General features: G+C 39.8%; 1 protein-coding gene across 2 annotated transcripts in view; it reads left to right on the top strand.

Moving 5' to 3' along the window:
- Positions 1–19,004, top strand: part of Vha14-1 (V-type proton ATPase subunit Vha14-1) — a 116,134-nt gene that overhangs the window by 39,512 nt on the left and 57,618 nt on the right. For both annotated transcript variants that reach the window (XM_090380476.1, XM_090380468.1), the window contains exon 3: positions 2,953–3,035. In XM_090380476.1, the coding sequence (XP_090236602.1) occupies positions 2,953–3,035 (83 nt within the window). The remainder of the gene's footprint in view (positions 1–2,952; positions 3,036–19,004) is intronic.

Below are 19,004 nucleotides of genomic sequence, written 5' to 3'. Positions count from 1 at the left end.
TTTGGAATCAGTTCTTTGCATTAATGAAAGATAGCTTAATAGCCTTTGCACATTGAGTAAAACTTAGCAAATTGAAGCTGACCATACATTGGTAGCAAGCCATTACTAAACCTCTGAAGTTTAAGAGAGGTTATAGGAGTACACTGAATGTGGGAACAGTCTTTCATAGTAGGGTTGATTTATGATTTGTAAAGTCATTGCAGCCATTTAGGAGAAAAATAACACACAGAGCAAAAGAGAAAGCATAGTTTTTGCAATACAGAGGAAGTGATATTTGTCACATGTTTATGCTAAGAAAATTTATAAACCATAGTCATTCTCACTAAAGATTTTGTTTAGAAATCTGATTGTTGTTGAAAATGAGCATAGGAGCAGTAGACTCTTGGCAAGAAATAAAACAGGATTGAAGTTATTTTTCTCCTTACTGGAGAAGTAATTGGAGCTCAGCATTTAATAACTGGTGATGGATATTTGAGAAATTGCAGCTGTTTATATAGAGCAGAGTTTGTGAGGGAGGAAATGGAATGCAGTATACAATCATCATAGAGTTTTCAGTCATCATATGGTTTCCTGTAGGTTTTTTCCATTAATCTTTCCATTAATTTTTCCATTAATCATGTAGATTAATGGAAAAATTCATTAATCTACAAGAGGGAAAAGACTGAAGAACTGAACCTTGGTAATGTTCAGCATTAATTGAGAAGTTAGAAGAGAGAGAGAGAGAGAGAGAGTGAGAGCCAAATACCATGATACACAATGAGCACCCAGAAATGAAATGAAATGGTTGCAAAAGTCAGAAAGCAAACCAAAACATGAAACTTGTTTAGAAGACCATTATGGCAGTCACAGTCAAAACCTTAGAAATGTGCCGACCGGGCTAGCCGAGTGGGTAAAGTGCCTGCCCGGCAACCCAAAGGTCGCGGGTTCGATTCCCGCCTCGGGCTTGGATCAAAGCACTGCAAAAGCCTTGGGAGGTGAAATATGGCCACAGAAGCCGATGCGCCAACAACTACCAAATCAAAAAAAAAAAAAAAAAAAACCTTAGAAATGTTGAGAAAAAATGTTTGAGTTTCTCCAAACTCTTTCAAGGAACTTGTATAATGATGAGTAATGTTGGTCAAGATATCACCAGTGGATCAATGGTCTATATCCATATTAACAGTTGTTAAGCAGATACAGGTTTAAATATGGTGTAAGGGTTGGCACTACCATGTGAGTTATTGCTAGAGCATCATGTCTATACGTAGCCAACTACTAAGTAGTTGAGAAATAGCATCATTTAAGTATATCTCATATTGTGAATACCTTCAAAGCACTTTGCCATGATATTTTGCAGTACCTCAAATAAGTAACGCTTCACCGATGGAGAAGACTATTGTTACTTATTCTTGGCACTTAATGAATTTTTCTGTTGCTTTGGAAAGGATTGCAATACAATGATAATTAAGTGAGGGATTTATATCTCTTTATAAGAACTGGCTAGATATTTCCATGCAGAAGTAAAAAATACCAATGGGAATAAGACCATAAAAAGGTGATAAAACAGGTGTTAAGTTTAGAACACGTTTTAACAAGCGCAGAAATGCTATAAGGATTTGAAGTCTCTACATGGACTATTCAGGATTTTTCTATTATATTTCTCTGTTGGAATGCAAATGGAGCCACTGTGAAGAATTTTTTAGTATTGTAGACAGCTCTTTATCAAAATCATTGAGGCAATAGAAGAAAATTAAGATGGTAATAAGAAGTGAGTCTTATCTTAGATGATGCAATTAAACCATCAGAATATAACAGAGGTGAAAGGACAGATGGTGTGGCCAGTTTCTTTAGCAAGAGACTAGAAGGCTTGGTTATCATTTGGACAAAAGGCAAGTTTCATCCTTCTTGGCTTTTCAAAATTGAGTTTGGATTTATTAACTGACATTTTACAGTATTTAGTGTTAGCAAAAAATGAGGATGGCGATTTGAGTATAAGCATTGCGGTCTGATCAAGGAAAAGAGGAATAGAAATATCATACATATCATCCCATTTGGCTTTCTTGTAACAAAAAACAAGAAGCTCAGAATGGTAATGGTACAGAGATTTCGCTGGAGAAGAAATCATCACCAAGTTGTGATCCTAGGTTCCATAGAGGAGAGCCTAAGCATGTTATCTATGTATTTTACCTTTTTGCTGAAATTAAGAGACATGGCCACCATTCCACTGAATTGGCTTTTCTAATTCTACCTGATCTAAATCATTCCAAATATATTCATCAACCAGCTTATTATTTCACACTTCAGTTTGGATACCATTGAATAATATTTATTTTTCTTCATTTTATCTTTTCAATTTCTGTTTATTGCAATAACCTTCCTCATTACATATTACTTAAATTGTAGCCTGTAAAATTTTGTTGCCAGCAAGTTTTTCTGGCTTCTCAACCCATTTGTTGTGCTTTTAAATTTGATGATGGCTGCTCCCCCAACACACATGTTCGTTTATGTTTTACAGTGTTTTTTTTTGTTGCTGGTTAATTTGCAAATTATCAGTCAGGTTTATACTTATAAGTCAATGAACAGTGCTACAGCTGAGTTAAGCTCTACTCCTGTACTAATTTGAAGTTACTTACTTACAGCACTACAGATATTATACTGATATAGACCAGGTCTGTGGCATACTGCAGATTGGCTGAATGTGGAATGAATGAACTGTGTACATTTAGAATTGTGTGTTAAATATGAAAAATGTATTTTTTGTTGTCATAATAGGTATGGTAAGTGATAATCACATTGTTTGCTCTAAAGAAATTTTTTTTAGTGTAATATTACCCTTTTATGCTTTTTATTAAACATTTAACATATTTGTTTTAATTTTGCAAAAGAATGTAGCTTTTCTAAGCTTATACACTTCTCCAGATTAAATAAAGAATTATGTGGTACAGTTGTTTTAAATTCTTCTGCATTTTTCAGACACTACTTCTAGTGAAATAGAGGAGTGGTTTAAAACATTTGTCAAAAGGGATGACATAGATATTATACTAATAAATCAGAATGTAAGTATTTTTATAAGTAGAAAATTAAATGAATTTATTCTGTTTTCATCAATGAAACCATAACTTTTATATTAATTTTCTATAGGTACTCACGTAATATATTGATATATATTTATTTTATGTTTTTGGGTGCTTAGCACTCGCTTCTTGATTAAACCAGGGTTCGAGCCCGTGACCACCAAATACGGAGGATGCGGAAAGGTCAGAGAAGGACCACCGCATATACCCGGAGCAATATGGCCTTAGTTGCTAATGCTCCTAAAAAAAACAAATTTATGTTTTTGGTATTGGAATTACAGAGTTTTGGAAATAATCTTGTAAAAAAAATGGGGACTAGCAGTTGTATTAAGAGGAATTAAGATAGCATCAAATAATGAAATTTGTTAAAAAAAAACATTAGTAATAGCAGGGTTTACACTGTGCTGTTACTACAAGTTTTCTGTGTGCCATTGATCACAAGTGCAGCAGTATTAGAATAGGTCATATCAATGTTGCACTGCTAATCAAAGCACTTCAAAATTTGAGAAGTGTTATTACCACTTAATTGGAACAACGTACTACAACATTGGAAGCAGTTTTTAATGAGGGAATGGTAGCTGAATTTCTACATTGTAAAAGATTGGCAAAGGGTTTACTTCGCTTAATTGGGACAAAATCCCGTTTAATCGGGGCAGGAGAATGCAGTACTGAAGATTACCCTACGATTGTCTCCGACCGAACTACGTAGTTCGGTAGGATTTCTGGAGGTCACAACATAAACAAAAACAATTAGCAGTCACCTGTTTATTGAGCTTTTCTGTTAGTGGAATCTATCATAAACGGATAGTAAACTCGATCTTTATGGTTCGAAAATGACACAAAGAAACCACCTGCTAAAGATGCACCATTGATGCACACTGCATTTCCAGATGTTAATGTCGACAGGATCCTTGTGTGTAATATCTGCAGAAGATCACTTAAGAACAACACCATTCCAGTGCTATCTAAGTTGAATGGATTTGTCTACCCAGAAATTCCACCCCATTTAACGAAGTCGGATTTAGGTGGATTTAGTGACAGAGGCTTATTCCTCCTTGCTTACCATTCATACGAATAAGGCATATGGACAATATGACATTCTAGGCCAAAGGATCAGTGTGCCTGTTTCAATCCACATGATGGTCTATTGCTTGCTAAGGGAGATTGATGACGATCATTGTATAAACATGCATATTCTCTTAAATGTAAGGAAATACACAAGTCCAGCTGTTTGATCAGGTTAGTAAGAAAGCGAGTTGTTAAAGTGTGGCTTAAATATTTGGTCAACACATTTGGTTGATTGTATCAAATCACGACAAATCAGTCATTCTTTGATGACAGTCACATGGAAATTAATTTGGCTAAAGATTACTTAAGCAAAGCGGTTCTGATCGAGGAAAGCCTCATTGCCCAACAGCAAACATTGTTGTGGAATGACGATAAATATTTTAGAATCGCTCCAGAAGAAACTAACCTAATTCTCTTTAATGAGCATGCTGCAGAGGAACTGTCCTTTCCCAGCATTTATCTTGGCCAATTCGGAATGTTCAGAGAGAATTTATGTTCGACTCCGTTGATAATAGCAACGAGCGAGCTCAGACGGTCTGACCAATGCGATGTTGCTCCATATCATCTCCTTCACCTAGCAATGAAGATAGTATAGTGTTTTTAAGGTCTAACGGCACCAAAGGTTTCCCCATCTCCACATAGTTTACATTGTTGTGTGATACAGTACACTGTACAGGCTAGAGATTTAAGTGCACGTTGGCACTAATGATATTAAGAGTAGGAGACCAGCGGAATTACTTAACAAGTACAGGTCACTGTTGAAAAAAAGCCGTGAAGTAGGGTTGAATTTGAAAGTGTCTGCAATTCTGCCCAGACACGATAGGAGGGAGTATATGATGAGAGCCTTGTCGATCAATTCGGCCCTGGAAAGATTGTGCAAGGCTGAAGGGGTAGAATTTTTTTCAGCCTGGACTGTACTTGTTAACAGAAGAGATTGCTTCTACAGGGATGGGATACACTTAAATAGAAAGGGTGCAAGAATATTTGCTGATGCTATCGAGGCAGTGTTAGGTGGGTCGGAAAACTGCTAGCTTGGGGGAAGACAAAGACTAATGGATCAACAGTAGCCACTGGCAGAGGTGAAAGAGATTCTTGCACTGCTTCTATTGGAATGAGCAGAAGCCTGAAAAACAAGATGCAGGATATTTCAGAGACTGCTGGGAGTCATTGCGGTACAAGTAAACACATGGGTTGTGTTAGGGTAGCTAAGAATAGAAACAGGTGCATGTATACTTGCGTGTACACTAATGCTAGGAGTTTAGTAAATAAATTTGATGAATTTGAGGTATTACTCAAAACATCAAAGGCAGATATAGTTGGGATATCAGAGACGTGGTGTCACACAGATATAAGGAATGCAGAACTGGAATTTGGGGAGTACAACGTCTACAGAAAGGATAGACAGGATAGGAAGGGAGGAGGGGTTATGCTATTAGTTAAAAAACACATAAAATCCAAGGAAGTGAAGCCAGTTGACATCGCTGGACAGTGCAGTGTTGAGTCAGTTTGGTGTGACATAAGCATAGGTAAATCAAAATTGAGAGTAGGAGTGTGCTATAGGCCTAATGACTCTGATGAGTATAATAAGATACTGTACAGGGAAATAGAATGGGCCAGTAAATCAGAGAGTCTTATAATGGGGGATTTTAATTTCCCAGATATTGACTGGAATTTGTGGGTTGGTCACTCACACACTAGCAAGGCTTTTGTGGATTTATTGGATGATTGTTTTCTACACCAGCATGTTCGGGAGGCAACTAGAGGGAGTAATACTCTTGATCTGATTATCAGTAGTGATTCTTCATGCATTAGGAATCTGCAGATAAATGAACCACTGGGTGGCAGTGATCACAGTGTGCTGAAGTGGGATTTACTCAAGGAGGTAACTACCATCAGAGGTAAAGGGAAGGGTTTTTGCTTTCGTAAAGGCGACTATGATGGTCTGAGACAGTATTTAAATTCTATACAGTGGGACCAACTGATGATGTTACCAACAGCAAATTCAAAATGGGAAGCATTCAAGGAACTAATCTTGGAAGCTACCAGGCTTTACATACCAACCAAGAAATATTGTTCAAGGTTCAGGCCTAAATGATTGTCAGATGAACTAATGAGACATATGGCAGAGAAGAAAAATGCATGGGATACATACAAATTAATGGGTGACGTGGAAGCCTATGATAGATATAAGTTGGTCTGTAACCAAGTCAGAAAGGAGATTAGGCAGGCAAAGGCAGATTATGAGAAATCCTTGGCAAAGGATGCAAAGAAAAACAGAAAAGAGTTCTTTACCTATTTAAACTCAAGAAGGAAAGGGATGAATCAGATTGGTCCACTGGATGTTGATGGTTCAACAGTTGAGGATCCAGCTCAGGTGGCTAACAATCTAAACGAGTATTTTGCATCTACATTCACACATGAGGAGTTATTCAGGAAGGAGAATGATGTAGGTGAAGTAAACATTGGCAGTGAGCTAGATGATTTTCTAATAACTGAGAGGAAAGTGGAGGAGAAATTGTTGAGGATAAACATAAAAAAGGCACCCGGGGTGGATGGGATCTATCCAGTTATATTAAAGGAGGCAGCAAAGGAAGTAAGCAAACCCCTAGCCATAATTATGAGAGCTTCATTGGACTCAGGGGAGGTACCCATGGACTGGAGATGTGCAAATGTAACCCCAATTCACAAAGGAGGATCAAAGGCTGACACAAGTAATTATAGACCTGTTAGTTTAACTTCGGTTCCAGGAAAATTAATGGAGGCACTGGTTAAAGAAGCACTGCAGGATCATCTGGACAAGAATTCAGTTATAGCTCAGACACAGCATGGGTTTGTTAAGGGCAGGTCTTGTCTGACCAATTTGATTGGATACTATGATGTAGTCACAAAAGAACTGGATGCAGGGAATAACTTTGATATTATATATTTGGATCTTAGAAAGGCTTTTGATACTGTTGCGCATGGAAGACTGCTGCACAAATTGGAGAAGTGTGGCATTCGAGGCAAATTGCTGCTATGGATAAAGGGATGGTTGAGTGGCAGAAGACAGAGAGTGGTAATCAATGGACACTGCTCAACGTGGACTAATGTTATTAGTGGAGTTCCTCAGGGTTCAGTGTTGGGTCCATTGTTGTTTTCTGTATTTATAAATGATATTGATGATGGTGTATCAGGCTTAATGTCCAAGTTTGCAGACGATACAAAGGTTGGCAGGTTTGTTAAGGACACTACTGATACTATGCTGCTGCAACAGGATCTGGAAAGGTTGAGCAGATGGGCTGAGAGGTGGCAAATGAAGTTTAACATTGACAAATGTAAAGTACTACATATGGGAAACAGTAACCCCAGATCAACGTATCAACTCTGTGGTACTACGCTGACAGTGGTAGAGAATGAAAAGGACCTGGGGGTAATTGTGCAGGCAGATATGAAGTTCTCTGAGCAGTGCAGACGAGCTGCAAGAGTAGCTCATGGTGTCTTGTCAATGATATACAGGAAATTTTCTAGCAGGGACAGGGATGTGATTATTCCCTTGTATAAGGCATTGGTCAGGCCACACCTTGAGTACTGTATACAGGTCTGGAGGCCTCATTTCAAGAAGGATGTAGAGCTGCTGGAACGAGTACAGAGAAGGGCAACAAGATTAGTGAATGGAACAAAGGGTTGCTCTTACGAAAAAAGGCTTAAGTTTTGCAAATTACAGAGCCTGGAGACTAGGCATCGCCGAGGTGATCTGATAGAGGTGTACAAGGCTTTGAATGGCTTGAGCATGCTCAATGCCGATGGGATTCTTCCTCTTGCTCAGAATAATCACCTGAAAGGGCATAAATTCAAATTGAGGAAGGACGGATGTCGGATAGATGTGCGGAAATTCGCCTTTAGCCAGCGGGCAGTTGGTTTGTGGAATAGACTTCCATCGCTTGTTGTTGAAGTTGATAGCCTAAACAAATTTAAGGCTCAGCTGGACAGGTATTTCGAACGAATTGAAGGGTGAAATGGGAGTAGTGGTTGTTTTTTTTTTGTTTTTTTTTGGCTGATGCTGAATAAGTTTGCTTTCTTGCATCATATGCCTCTACTAATGCTAATGCTAAAGTGTATGGATATTGTGGTGTGTAGTGCCGTGCACCATTGTTCTTCTGGCCTCGTTTAGCTGCTGGACCCTGGTGGGTCCCAACGTTACCCACACTAAGCCCCATGGAGGCAGACTAGGTACACCAGTAATTTGTTTTACTCTGGCAGTCCCTGCCACCTAATTTCCTGAGATTTCAGTGGCCAGGGTCTAAAAAAAAAAAAATGGGGAGATAATGCTAGAATTGGGAAAGTCTGGTGAATGCAGTTTAATTTTGTCAAATTAAATTTGGACGTGTGGGATGTGCACTAGTGTACAGACAGAGTAGGGGAGAGAGACTGAAGGCTGGGCCCCCTCGACGTGGGCACCTGTACGTGGTGAGGGGACCTCCCAGTGACGCTGCTGGACTTCCAGACTAGCATCACTAGGATCCAACGCCCACAGCTCAGGTTCCAGGCTTACATCAATGGAATCCGGCGTGTTTGCCGTGCGCTGCGACCCGTGGAAATTCGGAAAGGGGGATCCTGGTGGTTGAGGGGCCCAGCTTCAATACACCACTTTGGCCCCTGCTTCGACAAGACGGGTGGTCCTGGAAAGCCCGGCTAGGATCAATCGGCTAGTAGGCTCGCCTGCGAGGGTCAACCGTGTCAATGCCACGCCCCTATCCTCATGGTCCGAGGGACAGGATTCAGGCTGGCGGCGGTGCGGGTATAGTGTCTGGGTAGCCCTGGCGTCCCACTCCTGAACGCGTTTATTGCATGCCGGGTAGTGGGCATCCCTTTGGGCTCCGTGGTGGGTGGGGAGCCCGGGCACTGAACCACTTCAAAACTTCATGAATCCTGATAAATATATTTCTTCAGGGGCCCCAACCCAGTCCCTATCTGAAAACAGAGACGGAGAGGCAGATAGCATTATTGCTACAAAGAGGCAGCGAACCGAACTACCATCAGGGCCTGTCCCAAGGTTCTTAATTATGCACTCCACGAATGAAACACCGATTGGTAAAATGTCACCCTTTTTTATACAAAAAGGGTTGGATGGGTTAGCAGGTTCACCCAAGTCAGTTAAGAGGCTCCGTTCTGGGGACCTCTTGATTGAAACAAAAAATGACAGGCAGTCTGAACATCTACTCCGAGTGACATCAATTGGAGGAATCCCTATAACAGTGACACCACACAGAACACTCAATTCATCGAGCTGTGTCATTTCGGAGTTGGACCTTCTCGACGTAACCGAGGAGGAAATCTGCTCTGAATTAAAACCACAGGGAGTTACTGCCATCAAGAGAATTACTGCGCGAAGGGATGGAAAAATTGTTAAAACCAGGAGCGTTATCCTGACTTTTAACTCTCCTAAACCTCCTGACGAGATTAAAGCTGGATACATCAACTGTTCAGTGCGTCCATACGTTCTGAACCCTTTACGGTGTTTTAAATGCCAGAAGTATGGACATTCTCAAATGGCCTGCCGTGGAGTCCTTGCATTCGCTCGATGCGGTGCAAAGGACCACGAAACAACAGCATGTTCAGCCGCAAAACCCACTTGTATTAACTGTGAAGGCGAACACCCGGCCTACTCACGAGCATGCCAGAGGTGGAAAGAAGAAAAAGAAATTCAACGGCTGAAGGCAGAGCTAAATATATCATACCAGGAGGCAAGGAAATCGGTCAAACCCCTGAATATCAACAAACCTACCTACGCCCAGAAGGTAGCAGGTAGATGTTCCGTCGGAACTCAGACGGACATGACCATTCCTCCAAAGGTCGTCAGTGTCTTTCACTCCCATCGCGCGTTATCTCTTAAGTTCTCAAAAACCTGCACAGAAAAACCAATCAGCTGCCACTCCTATATCAGTACCTCCTAATGCTCCACAAGTAACAAAGGTAATTATGAAAGAAAAGAATAAGAAAGGGGAAGTCTCCCCTACTACCCATGAAAACATGGATGTCGAGCAGAAGGAGGTACCCGAAGATTCAGTCTTGGAACTCTTTACGGAGGAAGAAATGGACACGGGACAGCGTCCATTCTTTCCCAAAAAAGATAAACCCAGGACTGATAAAAGTAAGCCCTCAGCACCTCAGAAGCCGCCTGATGGACCCACCAAGCCAAAATAATGGCTAAATTCCTACAATGGAATTGTCGTGGATTCCGGCGAAATATTGATGACATCAAGGCCCTCCTGCAAAAGCACGAGCCAGTTTGCTTTTGCTTGCAGGAGACATATCTAAAAGCAAATGATGATCCCACCATGCACAACATCACAATTTTTCGAAAGAATAGAATTGCGGATGGCTCTGTACATGGGGGAGTGGCTATCCTTGTGGGTAACCAGACCCCAGTGCAGCCCTTGCTAATTACAACTAGCATAGAAGCCGTTGCAATTCGCCTTACGGTGGGATTTTTATTAACCGTCTGCTCTATCTATTTGCCACCTGGGACTGACATCTCCCAGGAAGACCTTGATGATCTTCTAACGCAGTTGCCTCCCCCTTTCTTACTTCTCAGGGATTTTAATGGACATAACATCCTGTGGGGTAGTGCTAACATCAATGGAAGGGGACGAGTCATAGAGCATATGCTAAATGACAATGACCTTTCCCTTCTAAATAAGGTATGTTCGTGTCAGACGGCACCTGGGATTTCTCCCATCTCCGCGTGTGTTTCGCTGTATCGAGGACAGTACACTGTCAAGCCAGAGACTTGAAAGTGTGTGGGTCGTGTCTGTGCAGTGTGATGTGTTGTGCCCATTGTTTATCCGGCTTATTGGCCGCCAGGCCCCTAGTGGGGCCCGACGTTGCCCATACCCTGCCACGTGGAGGCTAGCCGGGTGTATCCAGTATCACAACAATTTGCTCTGGCAGGTCCTGCCACCTAGTTTCCTGGGATTTCAGTGGCTAGGGCCTATTTAAAAAAATAAAATAAAATAAAATAAAAGTTTATGCATTTGACATTAATGCTTAATGGGATTGCTGTTTGGAAATCGCTGGTTAGGGTTGAACACTAAAGAGATGTGTTAAAGGCCAAATAGGTCGGGCAAAATTTTGATGTTATTAAATTTAGACATGTAACGCTAGATAAAAGCTGATAGTGTTAGATATCTTAGAGATTTGCACAAAACCGGTAGAATTTAGATGTTGGTTATAATTTGGCGGCATTGTTAAGGGGTGTACTCGGTCGATTTAGTGAGAGAGAGGGGGGGGAGATTGAAGACCGGGGAGGAAACAGATAGAAGAATAGGGACGGATAGAGTAGGCATCCCCAAAGAGGTCAGTGGAGACGAGCCCCACCAGGCGAAATATGGGGGGTAGGCAGGGAGGAGAGGAGACAGAGATCCATCTCCTCCATTCCCTGCCTGAGGATGGGGTTTTAAAGGGAACCAGGTTAGAGTACCCAGTTCGGATCGCCAATGGCGTGTTGGCAGCAAAGCCGCAGAATGTCTTCGTCAGTGTCTTGTCCAAGGAGTGTCGAATCCGGTATGAAGGTCCAGCTGCCCATCCTGCTCTGGGGGTGGAATATGTTAGCTGGCAGTGGGGGAACCTACCAGGTGAAGGGGGGGGGAGACACACACATTTACTTCATTCGTAATGTGCATTCTCACTCTACTTGCATTCTTTTTTTTTTTTATACTTTTTCTTATTTTATAATTTTTTATATATATATATATATATATATATATATTTTTATTTATTATTATTATTATTTTTTTATTTTTTTTTATTTCACTCAACTCATTCATCTTTTTCTCACACACCAGGAGGGGATGCAATGATGGGTAGCGTAAATTTAAATACTAATTAAAACCAGGGTTAGTGTGTACTTAACTTAGCATTTGTGGTTTGTGTTCTTTTCTCTCGCGCTTGCACTTTTATTCATTCTTCTAGCTCTCATCTCATTTATTCGACTCTTTCTTTCTGCACTGCACTCTCTGGGCACCGCAACTTACTGTTATTCTTCAGTTGTGGTGCAGGCCTAGCTGCAAGGTTTTTTTTTTTTTTTTTTTTTTGCAGGTCAGGGGAGAATGCAGTGATAGTGTTTATGTGGTTTGTAAATGTTTGTTGGTACAGTATATATAAAGTAATGTAAGTTATTTTTAACTTTGTATTCTTTTGGCCAATTACATTTGCTCTTCTGCTCACTCCCATTCACTTTCTCTGCATGCATTCCCATCCCCCTCCCCTACATTGGTTTGGGCCCCCAGGTTCCTACACATGGCATGGTAGTCATGGGGAGTTTTGTTATGTCAGGGTGCAGAATACTGCTATCCTAACAGTTTTTAAGTCATCATCTGGGCGTGGTGGGAAACTTGGGCAATTTTACTATTGATTATTGTTTAATTGCGGGTGGGGGCTGAAATTGCTCTGCGCATTTCGAAAACTTTCTGTGTGAAAGATGTAAAAGCTTTATAATTTTGCTCTTCTATGATGAAGAGATGTTCTTCTCCCCTGGGAAGGGGACCAATCTGTGCTATTAGCTCTGTTCTGGGGATGTCATATATTATACATTCATAGAGAATGTGTGCCCAGTCTTCACTTTCGCCACAGGTGCAGTTTGGGTCATCGGTCAGTCCTAAGGAGGTTAGTTTCGCTTTAGGGAGCCGTGCCCTGTCAATATAAATGTTGTAAAAAGTCCAGGGGCATACCACTTAGGTGGCTTTGGGCTAACCATTGACACCAGTGGCAGAAACCGTTTGGTGACCAGACCTCTGGTTTCCTGCTCCCACTTTGTTTGCCATAGCTCGTGGAGCTTTGTGGCTATTCTTTTTCTTTCATCATTGAAGGTATTGGTTGTATCAAGGGCTATCCCCAGAAATTCTGTGGGTATGCCCTTTTTAAATCTATAATATAAGCCTCTTTTGGCTACTTCCAGGTAAAGTGGGAGAGTTCCGGCCAGCAACTGTAGTGCAGGTGTGCTTACTGTGCGACATGCTCTGGTAATAGTGAGTAGTATTGTCCTTTGTATCGATTCTAATTTATTCCTATTTCTTACTATGGCCGAGCGGATGAACCACGCACCGGCTCCATAGGTGATAACAGGTAGGAACATTGCACGGTATATGATTGCCAAGGTCTTTCTTTTGAGTCCCCAGTCTGCTCGACTGATTCCCTTCTAAATACTGGAACAAATACCTTCTTCCACATGCCTACCCGTACTTTTTCTGCCATTGATCTCTCTATCTGCTCCCCTTCTCTACTCCCTTCACTCGCTTGGGAAGTGGAGGAGAATCCATACGGAAGTGATCACTTCCCTGTGATAACCTCGTTACAAAGTGGGAGACCATGTCTTCCCTTCAGGTTACCACGGTGGAAGATTGATCAGGCTGACTGGACTGCCTTCCAACATCAGGCAAATTTTGATCTTAGCACAGTCAGTCAAGAGCCTATCAATGATGCAGTTAAGTACATCACAGAAAATATTGTCCAAGCAGCTGCGAATGCTGTTCCAAAAACATCTGCCCGGTTTCCACCATTTCCCAAACCTTGGTGGAATTCACAATGCACAGCAGCAAAAAAGGCTCAAAACAAAGCGTGGGGGATATTCCACCGATATCCTACCACGACCAACCTTATAGCCTTTAAACGTGCACGAGCCAAAGCACGATATATCCGCCGTCAGAGTCAAAAGGAATCGTGGATCCGTTTTACATCATCTATTAACCAGTCTACCAACTCTAAGGTAGTCTGGGATAAAATCTGGAAAATGAAGGGAAAATATACATCCCACCCTTCTTCAATCCTAGATTATAATGGATGCGCTATTGCAGATTCAACTGCAATAGCCAATGCTCTTGGGGAAACATTCTCCAACATCTCCGCAACATCCTCGTACTCCCCAGAGTTCCTGGTCCTGAAACATAAACTGGAAAAACAAGCACTTAATTTTAAGTCCAAGGGCCTCTATCCCTACAACGGGGCGTTCACTATAGAGGAACTGAAAAGAGCCCTCACTCTTTCCAAAGCAAGTGCTGTTGGACCAGATGGCATCCATTATGAAATGATTAAACATCTTTCACCAAAATCTATGGATTGTCTGCTCCTTCTGTATAACAGAATCTTTATTGAAGGGCAGTTTCCGGACTCCTGGCAAAAGGCAATCGTTCTTGCCTTTCCTAAGCCAGGAAAGGATCCAAAAGTCGCCACCAATTATCGTCCTATTGCTCTGACTAGCTGTCTGTGCAAAATCCTGGAGAGAATGGTTAATTCTCGTTTAATATGGTATCTCGAATCAAATGACCTTCTCTCCAACATCCAGTGCGGCTTCCGAAGGAACCGGTCCACTTTGGACCATCTTATTAGATTGGAAGCATCCATCCGGGATGCTTTCCTAAAACGTGAACACTTGGTGTCGGTGTTCTTTGACATGGAAAAAGCGTATGACACAACTTGGAGATTTGGCATTTTAAAAGATTTACATAGCCTAGGCCTGAGAGGGCATCTCCCCTTTTTATTCAAAACTTTTTAGCCAATCGATCGTTCCAAGTTCGTGTGGGATCCTCACTCTCTCGCTCCTTTAGCCAAGAGGAGAGAGTACCACAAGGATCAGTATTAAGTGTCACGCTTTTTGCCATCAAAATAAATTCCATCACAGAACAACTTCCTCCAACTGTAAACAGTGCTCTCTATGTTGATGACTTTAGCATTTTTTGTCAGTCGTGCAACATGAGGGTTATTGAAAGACAACTGCAGAAAGCCATTGATAGTCTGAATTCCTGGGCACTTGCTAATGGCTTCAGGTTCTCGCCGGAGAAGACCGTTTGCGTACACTTTTGTCGCAAGCGTTATCCTCATCCTGAACCTGAATTAAGGCTCGTACAAAATGCTATTCCAGTGCGCCTCCGTAGCCAGGTGGGAAGGAGCAGCAGTGCGTAGCACACGCTTCTTGATTAGACCGAGGTTCGAGCCCGTCACCACCAAATACGGAGATGCGGAAAGGTCGGGGAATAACCACCGCATATCTCGGAGCAATATGGCCTTAGTTGCTAATGCTCCTAAAAACCAAATAACAACAACAGCTATTCCAGTAGCAGCGAACACAAAATTCTTGGGACTCATATTCGATAAAAAACTGACCTTTTTGGATCATATTCATCAACTCCGCACGAAGTGCACAAGAGGCCTTAATATGCTCCACTCGCTTTCCTCTTTATCTTGGGGTGCAGACCAATGCACCCTTCTACGGCTTTACCATGCACTTGTGCAATCCAAATTAGATTATGGGTCCCAAGTATATTCTTCAGCCAGAGACAGTGCCCTTCGATGGCTGGACCCTGTCCATCATCAGGCCCTACGTATCGCTACTGGAGCATTTCGAACATCTCCTGTCCAGAGTTTATACGTCGAAGCAAACGAACCACCGTTATCGCTTCGACGTAAGCAGTTGTCTTTAAAGTACGCTTTAAAACTGAAATCCCTGCCAGACCATCCAATGTGGCCATTTGTTTTTGAGCCACGATGGGAAAACTTGTACAATACCCGTAAGACTGCCAATCGTCCTTTTGGTATTCGTCTCCAAGAGCTACTCAATGAACTTAATATTAAGGTAGACAAGGTTGCCCAAACACCAAAACAACTCTTTCCACCCTGGCATGCTCATCTCCCGGCATGTGACCAATAAACCCACAGTAGCAAGGCTTCTGTGGGTTTATTGGAAGAATGTTTTCTTGTTGCCTCTCTAACATGCTGTTAGAGAGGCAACAAGATAAAGCAATACCTTTTATCTGATTATTAGTAGTGACCCTTCATGCGTGAAGAATCTTCAGATAAAAGACCCACTAGGTGGCAGTGATCATAATGTATTGATGTGAGATATACTTAAAAATTTAACTACTGTCAAGGATAAAGGGAAAGGATTTTGTTTTCATAAAGGTGACTAGGCTGGTCTAGACAGTTTTTTGATTATATTCAGTGGGACCAACTGATGAAATTACCAACATTAAATCTAAATAGTAGGCATTTACAGAAGTAATCATATAGGGTACTAAGCTTTATATATGAATAAAGAGATATATTCAAAGAGGCTTAGACCTGAATGGATGTCAGGTGTACCAATGAGAGTCAGATAAGAAGAATGCATGGGATGCATACAAATTATCAGGTGATTCAGAAGACTACAGTAGATATAAACTAATCTTCAATCGAGTAACAAAGGAGGTTAGGCATACTATGAGAAGGGTCTGGCAAAGACTTCTTTACTTTATGTAAATCACTATAAGGTAGAGGTGATTCACATTGATCCACTAGATGTGAGTGATTTAACTTTTGATGATCCTGCATAGGTTGCTGACAAACTGAATAGGTATTCTGCATCTACATTCACACATAAGGAATATTTTAGGTGGGGAAGTTCATCAAATTCTAATAGTATCTAAAGGTTACTTTTCAGGTGTGTTTGATTTCTTTCTTAAATTATGTGAATTGTTTTGTTTTTCCACGATTAATAGAAGTCAAAAGAAAATATAGTTATCTCCTTGTCAATTAATTATTAAGAGTGATTAACTAGTTATTGTTACATTATCAGTTAATCAATTTATAAAACACTTAATGAAACTGTATAGTTCTCTAATCTTAGCCATTCAGTTTAATTACAACTGTTTAATATTTATTACTGTCCTCCTATATACTTTTTTTTAAGTCTCTTTTCTCTCTCTCTCTCTCTCTCTCTCTCTCTCTCTCTCTCTCTCTCTCTCTCTCTCTCTCTCTCTCTCTCTCTCTCTCTCTGTATATATCTGTATTTCATCACAAGCCATACCATCTTCACAAGTCTTACATAACAGTACATGCGAAACATGCACAACTGTCTAAAGCTGGCAGTACTGTATTGAAGCTACCTTTAATCTATGAATTTCTTTTATATGTTTTCACATTGATTGAACAAAAAAAAGTGTGGATTGCTACAAAATTTTCAACATATATTCTTTTGGCTACCTGGGATGGTTCAAAGTTCAATTCTGATTTCATAGTATTCCTTTTCCAGTTTCCCCCTACAGAAATATTACTACAAATTTGGAACAGGAGCACTATTCCATTTCAAAATTTGCTTAGAATATTTTAGGAATCTGCGTAACAAATTTTCATGTTGGTAGGTTGACTTATTTTTGCTCATGAATTATTACTATTTGCTAAACAAGTTAGTTATTGTACTGTGTACATTAGCTAACTTGTTTTTTATGCTGCCACTGATTAAGCCTTGTTTCTTTAAATCAGTTTGCCTTTATTAATACCAATATGCACAGGCTTTAAACTTGTAAAAAATACTTTTATGCAAAATATTAATGGTGGTCTGCAAATCCGACATGGAAATGCTTTAATCTTGCTTGAACAACATTGCTTTATTAATAATGAAGCAACATTGAAATTACCCTCCAAATCACAATATATTATCACTTCTAAATACAATAAAATTTCATTCCAATGACCTTCGCAGAGGTGCACTCATTTTTTTATACCAAAATCTTGTTCTAATGAATATTACAAAAAATTATTTTAAAAAAATCATTAAGTGGTAATTTCTGCTTTATTTTACTTAAATAAAATGATGAAATGTGGGCACTTTGTGCTATGAAAGCAAACTATTTTGTTCAGAGGGAAATTTTGAAAGCATTTTATTTATAAAAAAATAGTACAGTTTTGGAAATAAGATTCAGTTGATACAAATTGCTGTCACACTGCATATTATTATATAAGTTTCTTTTAATTCTACTTTTTCCTCCTGCATTAATATGAAAATTGTGCGAGAGAGTAAAATAAGGAAAGTAAAATAAATTATTCAGAAATATGGAAAACAGTAGAAGGTTCAATGCTGAGTTATTTTGTTGTATGTTTTTAAATTTTATTTTTTATTTTTTTTTAAAATCAAGCAGATACTTCCACAACTGTATTTACAATATGGGCCACAACAGTGCTATTCATAATTTTTGAATGAAGTTTTTATTTATTGTAAAGCAGTAAATTTTTGATGCAGGTGCATTGTTAAAATAATTTTTATATATAGAATGTTTGTACAGTTTATAATGATTTATAGGTTTATATATATATATATATATACTCCTGCTATACTATATCCACGTACTATATTGAGATAAACTCCTCTTATTATTTTACAAATATTATTATCAACGTAGAACATATTGAGTATTACAGCTCTGATTCATACTATATATATAGAATGTCTTAAAATATAATTTCCCGTTGCCTTTTGAAAATATCTGCTTTTAGAAATATTAAGTTTTTCTGTATTGCTGCTTATGATGTTTTATGTATCTTCCTTGGTATTTGACTATTAATTCAATAATTTAATAAGAATGTTTGTGCCAATTATTAAAAATCAATTTTTAATAATTATTAATTATTAAATGTAAAAAAATTAAATGTTGATCAACAGAAATTAAATCCTATTTTGAAAAATGCATAATTAGTGGTAAGAAACTGTTCTTGCATCCTGTGACCCATGAGAAGCCATACGAGTTGCTCCCATAATTTTATCTGTTTTGGCCCCTATCTACAAAAGTTTAGATACCTCTGTTATAACGCAGTCAGCTTGCTCTTAGTATAATGTAGTGTAATGTTACAGGTCAGAATATTGAAGGAAGTTGCTTCATTATACTTGAGACTTTTATATCTCATGAAGCCAGGAAAGTGAAAGCTTCCAGATTTGTTATGCATTTATAATATTGAAGGTTAATCCAGATTCCTCTTGCAGTAACAGTTACTGCACTTTCCATACGTTGTTGGGTGGGGGGGAAGTGTTCTTTCCTGGATTTCATCACTGATGCTGTGTTCGAACACAAGACATTATTGAAAACTATGTCATGAATTTAC

This window comes from Mastigoproctus giganteus, chromosome 1 (genome assembly GCF_048544385.1).
Source record: "Mastigoproctus giganteus isolate SK-2022 chromosome 1, ASM4854438v1, whole genome shotgun sequence".
Lineage (NCBI taxonomy): Eukaryota > Metazoa > Arthropoda > Arachnida > Uropygi > Thelyphonidae > Mastigoproctus > Mastigoproctus giganteus.
This window is presented reverse-complemented; position numbering and strand designations above follow the sequence as displayed.